This window comes from Cephus cinctus, unplaced genomic scaffold (genome assembly GCF_000341935.2).
Source record: "Cephus cinctus unplaced genomic scaffold, Ccin1 Ccin1_scaffold0867, whole genome shotgun sequence".
Lineage (NCBI taxonomy): Eukaryota > Metazoa > Arthropoda > Insecta > Hymenoptera > Cephidae > Cephus > Cephus cinctus.
The window spans coordinates 255,895-263,722 of NW_014333451.1; the positions used below are offsets into that span (position 1 = coordinate 255,895).

Sequence of the window (7,828 nt, forward strand, 5' to 3'; positions counted from 1 at the left end):
CAAGAAAAAAACGGTCTTCTTACCCTCTCAGCATGATCAGCTGGCATCCCATAGAGAGCATTCTCAGCCCGAGCGAGTCTTCCGCTGAGACCCAAAAGAAGACTAGTGATCTTGCCGATTTCCTCAACGTGCAGCCTGTACTTGGAAGCTTCGGCCGGACGCGCAACGGCGGTGACGCGAGTGGCGACTCGGGCGCCCAGCGCCTCATTGACGTCGCCCTCCTCCCTGACGGCTTCCTGTTCCGCCCTAAGGACCACCAGCTTCTTGTCCAGCCTAACCATCAGCTCCTCCTGAAATAGAAAAGAAGCCTCGAAAAACTTCCCATGAAAGAAAAGGATGCAAAGACAAATTTTACAGGTCATACCTTCTTCTGCTTGAGATCCAAGCTATCCGTAACCAGGACGGGCGTCGCGACGCCAGTCTCATCGGTACCATTGGCCACAGGCTCCTCGGACACGTCGCGCGAATATCTCGTGAGAAAACGCGCCTTGCCCTCGGAGGTGGTGAAGTACGCCGATGTCGGCGACAGAGGACTACCAGGATCGGCGACGGAGGGCGTCGTAGGCGTCGAGGGTATGGAGGCTGTTTCGATCCTAGAAAAATTTTTATCACGTTTCACCAAATGATCACGTGCCATCCTGGACGTACGTCCTCGCGGAGGATTTCGTGGTCCGTTGTAAATAAGCTTAATGTCAATATACAAATGGACAATGAGTCACGCGTGAATCAACAAGCCGGAGGGGAAACGTGATCGAGAGTGATGACGACACTGGTAGCAAGGGCGTCCCGACGTCGATGCATTGCGAAATCGATATATCGCGTTTTGAAAATCCGCCAAAAAAACATTAACTCGGCAGTCGCTTTGTGCTCCGTGTGAGTGGCATGAATGGTCGTACGTAGACTGAGGATAATTCGTATATCCCCTCTAGCCGGTCCTAGTGCGTTTATAAATAATGCCCGAGAGAAGTAGACCTGACAATATCATTTATGGCCGTGTTGCGCAACGCGCCCTGCCTCCTGCACTTTCTCCTTAGCCACGGCGGAGCAGCTATTGTCCCGTGACGATTAAGCGGCGTTTATGTTATCCCCAGCTCCGTGGAAAAGCAACGCTCGGTTTCTGCGATCCTATAAAAACCGCAGCCGTTGCACCGATACAATGGACGAAAAACCGCAGGGGAAAATAGTAACGGTTAAATGTAATACAGAGAGACGGTGATCAACGTTGAAGTTGAAAGACAGAAATTCGAGAGGTCAATAATCAACGTTAATTTTTCGTAGGAGCTTTTTGCTCTTTAAATCGATCGTCCTTCCGTTCGAACTTGCTGCTCGCGTATATGGGCGTCCGTACGGTAATATTCTCTAAAGAGACAATTAAATTGCCGTATAAAATCGGTGAGCGTTAATGCGTGGTAGGGGAAGAGCATGTGTGTGCGTGGTATGCGTCACTCCTGGAGAAGGTGGTACTTGGGCTGTTTACACGCACGCGATATTTTACGCGCACGTGTCCGTTGTACCATGTGACGTTCCGTCGTCCCATCGATTAACTCGAATCACGCACATCCAACATGCCAAATGTGTATATACCGAATAAAGAGACTGCGAGCGACGAGCGTTTTCATGAATTTTCGTGCGAGCGACCCAAAAAAAGTGCACGCGATATTCCATGCGTCTAATTTATCCCGTGAAAGAGGCCCGATCGTCTTCGATCACGGATGAGTTCGGTGTAATAATAACCTGAGAATGAGGTTACTATTTCAGGATGGGAAGACGTAGGAAAACCGTGAAGAATACGTCGAAGAGAAAGAAAGGAAATAAAGGAGAAGGATATACCAGGTTCCAGAGAACGAATCGAAACGAAGGTCGACCTCCTCCTTCGGCGAACGGTCCCGCGCAAGGAATCGCAAGGTTATCACGATGCTTGCGATACTGTGGGTGGACACAGGAGTAAGGTACGCATTGTTATGGGGCTTTAGGGTGTGCCGAGCTGGGAGAGTTCCTTGGAACTACCCGTGTGACCTTCGACCTCCTCAACGAATTCCGTGTTCCGTTCTCGATCGGTAATATATACGCTGATTAAATGTATTTGCGCTTACGAGTCAATTACTTTTCAGGACTCGAGTGACGTCACAATGAGAATCGATGGTTTTGGTTAATTAAAAGAAAACTCACTTTTTCTCCTCTTCCATTGAACTTTCCGTGATCGAGATCGACGAATCGTCCAAGGACAGACGTGTTGTCGGTCGTGGCTGTATCGTCGCTTCCACCCTGAACAAACCGGAAACGTAGTCCGTAGGTCTCCTGTGCTCCGGTACCGGAACTATTGGGAGAAAAGAAGAAGAAAATGAAAATTTATTTATTTTGTATATTCCATTAGGAACGTTATAGAGAGACACAGTCGCGAGGTCGACGGATAAGGACACTTAATTGAATAACAGAGTCTGCCGTTGATTAGGTTAGCGTTTATTAAAATAAAGGGTCGTCGCTCCGGCGCGCGATCAATTCCCAACGCACATGCGGCTCCGTACATGCAACCGGCTGCGCACAGAGCCAACGTGTTATGCGGGCCGTGAAGAAGCCAACAGAAGTCCAGCCGAGGAGTCCGTAATCCCAATTAGCCTTATGGGGTGATCATGGGGTGAAACGTAGAGGTATAACGTGAAGTGGGGTGAACTCAGAGAATACCGGAGGAGCTACGAGAACGTCCGATTTGGAACGATAATGGGAATCAATCAAAATAACGATTCGCATAAAACTCGGAGGATCGAAAGAAATTAATGATCCCGTCAGTCATTCGAGTATCCCGGCGTGAAATCGTTTCACGAATCCCCCTCGTCGTCCTTCTCTCCCGGCGTTCGATTTTCACCAGGTTCCCGAGTCCTGCTTTTTTGCTCACGTGAAATTTCTCCTCGAACCGTCCCGCCCGATCGAAAGAGCCAATTGACTCTGCGCGAATCCGGTCTCTTTCCAATTGATTAGCAGCCGTTTAATTAACCTGCGTCATGCCGGCTCTCTAAGTCGCTTCTCCTTCTCGTCAATGGAAACGACATCCTGCTAGGGAAGCCGACGATCGCGGATTGTAAATTCACCATCTTTCCTCGGGTATTCTCAATCAGCTACGGTTCATGCGATCGGAGTCGTAAGTAGCATTCGATTACACGCCGATCGACCTTTCGCAACTTCGACCTTTGACCGGGCAGCTCGTGAGGGAAGCTGATGAGATTCTTTTTTTAGCATCGTAAAAAAGAGTGCCAGGTATGAAGTTTCTTTGGTTTTTGTTTTCACGAAAGCAAGGTCTCGCTTGTACCGATGCGTTTCGTCAAGTGATATTTTACCACAGTTCAACGATTACGCCGTAACGACGAATCACTCGTGCATAATTACCAATTGGTTCGTTTTCTCTTTGTCTACCCAGTGCTTAGACCCGACTACCTTTGCAAAATTACACTTTCATCGCAGTCCCCGAATACGCCTTTAAGTGACTTTAGTGTCGGCCTGCATTCGCCGTGTACAGAGACAGGTCGCAGTCGCCAGATACCGATGAAGGCGTTCCAGTTTCTAAAAGTAATTTTGTTTTTCGTTTGCATTTTGAAAAGTCGTCACGAGTTGACTCGAGTCAAACGGCCCGTCCTAGTGTTAACAGTCCTATTGGTAAATTGCACAGAGTCGATGGAGGATTTCTGCAAGAGCGACACGTGGCTCATTGAAAAGCACGCGTAACGAAAGAAGGAACGACTCCGGCTGAGACGGCCCGGCCCGGCCCGTCTTGCGTCACTGTTCACGGTGGAAGTCTTTTACCCGGCTCGAAATCTCTTTGGTGTGAAACAGTTCTCGAAAGAGTGATAAAAAGTACGAGCAGTCGTACCAACAAAGACGCAAATAAATAGAGAAAAGATATTTGCTCACCGAGAATCGACACGAGTTTGTCATTGGGATTTAACTGACTGGCAAGATCCCGGCTGAGCTCCTCACATTCGATTTCTTCTGGAAGCTTCTTTCTTGGTTCTGGTGTTGGATCTGGTGTGGTTTTCTTCTTAAGAGCGTTCTCCTCGGACAGTACCTCGGTCTGGGACGCCGCGTCGCTCGTGGCTGCGTTTACACGCAGCACGACCTCCGTTCTTTGAACCAGGGTGAGACCCTCGATTCCAGGTTGCGGCGAGACGCAGGGCGACGTGGTCGTCGACTTGTCTTCTATCAGGATAGGATCTACGGGGGTCGTTCTTGGGGATGATGAAGACTTTGAGATCGTGGAGACTGGGGAGATGGAAGTCCTGCTCGTTCTGGAGAACGTAGCCTCAAATTTCTTGGTGGAGATTTCACTTTCTGAGGTTTGACTTGATTTAGTATACGTAGGTGAGGAGCTTCCTGATGAACTCATCCTATCCAGGGAGCTGGTGTCAGTCTGAGTCAGACCGGAGACCTTCCTCCTGGAGGAGATACTTATAAGCTCGATGGGATTACTTCCTTCGGGAAGTCTGGGGTCAGTTCTCGTTGGTGAGTTCAGCGGAGATGACCTCGGGGACGACCTTGTCGGTAGAGTGCTAGGAGAAGTTCTAAGCTCCGTTGATCTTCCCGACGAAGAGCTCGAACAGCTGCCGGATCTACGTGGAACGGCTCCGGTCTTCGTGACAGGACTCTCTCGTCTCTCTGGTTCAGGTGTTCTCGGCGGTGAGGTCGTAGGTGGCGGAGGCTTCTCGATAACGGGTGGTGGCCTGGTGTCCACGTTAATTTCACCCTGCAATCTGCCATTCTCGACCCTTACCTCCTGAACTCTTCTCTCCACCTGAGTGACGTTGCGTCTGTTCAACATCTCCACGTTCTGCGAGGTCATCTCAATAGTCGAGGTCCTCTCTCTATAGAAATCCTCGCCGGCAAGAAGACTCTCCCTTTCCAAGAGTCTCTTCTGTCCGGCAGAGGGCTCGCAGCTGGCAGCCAATTTTCTTCGTTCCCTTTCCAACTGTCTGTTCCGGTCGTTCAGGACCTCGACGCTCTGAAGCGACAGTCTCTCCTTCCTCTCGACGTCCCCTGGTCCAGAGTCCCGTCGCTCCTCGAGATTGTTATTCTCGCCCCTGCGCACTTCGCTAGCCTGCAGCTTCTTGTTGAGATCATGGGACAGCTTGCTGATCACTTCGACGGAATGAGCGGTCCTCTCCTCCAGCCTGTGATGAAGTGCATCCACACTGTGCGATTTCGGCAGTTCCGGATGATGGAGTGGATGAGGATGATGAGGGGTCACCCTAAGCAGCACAGGATCGTCCCTGTCGCGAGGTGGCGGCCAGTCGTCCAGTCTGGCGGTAGGAGACATGGTGCGCTTGTAGCTTCCTTCGCTGTCAGGCGCCCCGCGCTCCCTCCTGTACGCCAAATAGGAAGCCTTGGACTGGCTCCTGCAAAGAGACATCAAAGAAAAGGGTATTAGAAATACTCTTATTACGGCGGTATAGGCGCATGGCAATTCGTTAAACAAATTGCCATGATTATGATTATGACACGCGACGACGAAAGCCTTTCTTTGCGTTCCTCAAAATTCCGTCATTAGATTCCCCGCTACGGTGCATCTCCTGATTTAAATGTCAACGAAGGAGAACAGCACTGGCCGCTTTAAAGAATTCGCAAAAGGAGCGACAAGCCGTAGACACGAGACGTCGCACAATGCGCATACCAATTATACGTCCAATTAGCCGGAAATATGTTAGAAAGGATCTGCCGGCGAGAAAAGATGCGCAAAGCCGGCATTGAGGATTCAGCCGCGTCCTCAACCTTCCTCGCGACGACTGCAAGGAATGCACGGAGAAGAAAAATATTTCAACACAATGAATCGAGAATTCCGTATATTTTCTTAATACTCATCCGTGCGTAGGTAATCGAAAGATGAATATTATTTTCACACAGTGTAGTGGGCCAGTCCCGTGAAAGTCGGAGCCAGACGGTATCACGTGCTAGTCGTACTCGTAAATTTGGAACGACTTTGATATTCAACGATTAAGGATGATTTCTAGCGCGCGACACGTCGCGCCCATCGACGCTTGTAAAACACGTGTATCTATTGTACCAGTGCTCCCTCGCGTCCCTAACTACACGGGTTATACGAGCCGCTCGGCCGTATCGGAAATACACTCGGTGCGAGATGAACGTAACGGAGTATAGGTGCACGCGTACCTGACGTCGTTGGGGAATTTCTTTTGTTCGTATTTGCGTCGCAGTTGTTGGCCGATGCTTTATAAATATTCGGAATGAATGCGAACGCGTCGTAAGAACGGCAAGGAGGATAGTAGCTGGATAAACGTCTATAAGATTAGCGGAATTTTTATGACGCCTGTAGCGCTAGATGAAAACTCGATTGGAGTCTGTTCGAAGTCTGGGAAGTTTAGCCCCCCGTAATTCGAAAATTCCGGTTCCGTTGTTTCTTCCGAGTTGCTCTAAGTTTGTTCTACGATGTTCTAGAGAAACAAGTTTCTCGACTGAAATTTGTAGTGAGGCGAAAAAAAAAACAATTTTTTACTGGAACCCCCCACTTAGCCTTGAGGATTCTATGACAATAGGATGTATCGTGGATTTGCTGAGATTATTAATAGACTTGGGCGACAATCCAATTGGAAATAGGCACGCGTTCGAACGGTGTCGATTTTACGTTTCTAATGAAATTGAGGTTGACATTGAAATTCCATCGTTGTCATAATATCAATATTATTCGCCCGCGCCATGTAACGGATCGCTAAATGGAGAGGAGTGAAAAAAAAAAGAAGAAAAAAAGAGCCATTCAACAAATTCTTGTATAATCGTGACACAAGAGGAACGTTTCGCGATCTGCGAATGAATCCCTATGTAACATTGGCCTGCTCCTCGACGAAAGTAAAAACCTAAGAACTCGAGCTCGCCATGTGATCCCGCTCGCGTTTAAATTCTAATCGTGAAAAGGACTCCGTGAAATCGTGCCAGCCGGAATACGACATTTGCTTATAATACAAGAGCCGTTGCGGATGCGGCTTGGCAAATCCATTCTAAGCACGTCCTACGACCCGAATATGTCCAGACGTATCACTGCCTGACGCGATAGTCGCTACACAGACACGGTCAACTTCCACGAAGAAGCTCAAAGAAATCATTCACGTCCTACACTCGGGAACAGTAACAATTATCATAAAAGATAAAGGACTTTTATTAATTTTCAATCGGCGACAAGGAAAAAAAAAATTAGAGCGTCCAGGAAATGCGTCCGACACCCACATAGATATATCCACGTATAATCGTATATCACGCATATACATATGCGGCCTGCTTTTATGCATACCAGTATCGCAGCTCGAAGCGTATAATATACCACGCTTGGAAACAGCCTTAAAGAGAAGCACGTTAACGAGACTCGTCCGGGAGGATCGACGACGTCGTAGAAAGTCCCATAATGCTTTATGGTAACGCCAATCGCTATCCATATATTTTCTTAGGAATTTGGTCCCGCGTGAGAAGTCCCTTTCGCGTATAACTTTTCTTATCATTTTTTTTCCACCCTTATCACTCGTCCCTTCCACGAGCAATTAATTTAACGAAACGTCAATTTAGTTTCTACGGGAAACAATTATCCGTAGGATACGTGTACATGACAATCGGTCGCTGCACCGAACGACTTCTTAGGCCGTACACTCACGTACAAGAGTTATCGCGCTGGCGCGATATCTCAAAGTCCCGCGATTGTCTCGGTTGCCAACTGAACGACAAAGACTTTCGAAGGTGTATTATTCTGTAGAGCAAAACTGGCATCAGCCTTGAACTTACTTTAACATTAGCATAGTCGAGAGCAGCAGTAAATATTTCAAAAGGCACCAAACCCGCCCCC

The 7,828-nt window shown here is 48.5% G+C and overlaps 1 protein-coding gene across 4 annotated transcripts in view; it reads right to left on the reverse strand.

The window, feature by feature from the left end:
• LOC107271029 (serine/arginine repetitive matrix protein 2) overlaps positions 1-7,828 on the reverse strand; it is an 89,739-nt gene that overhangs the window by 1,813 nt on the left and 80,098 nt on the right. For all 4 annotated transcript variants that reach the window (XM_025088270.1, XM_025088269.1, XM_015746596.2 and 1 more), the window contains 4 exons: positions 3,904-5,381; positions 2,170-2,317; positions 365-593; positions 24-290 (listed from right to left, as the gene is read on the reverse strand). In XM_025088270.1, the coding sequence (XP_024944038.1) occupies positions 24-290; positions 365-593; positions 2,170-2,317; positions 3,904-5,381 (2,122 nt within the window). The remainder of the gene's footprint in view (positions 1-23; positions 291-364; positions 594-2,169; positions 2,318-3,903; positions 5,382-7,828) is intronic.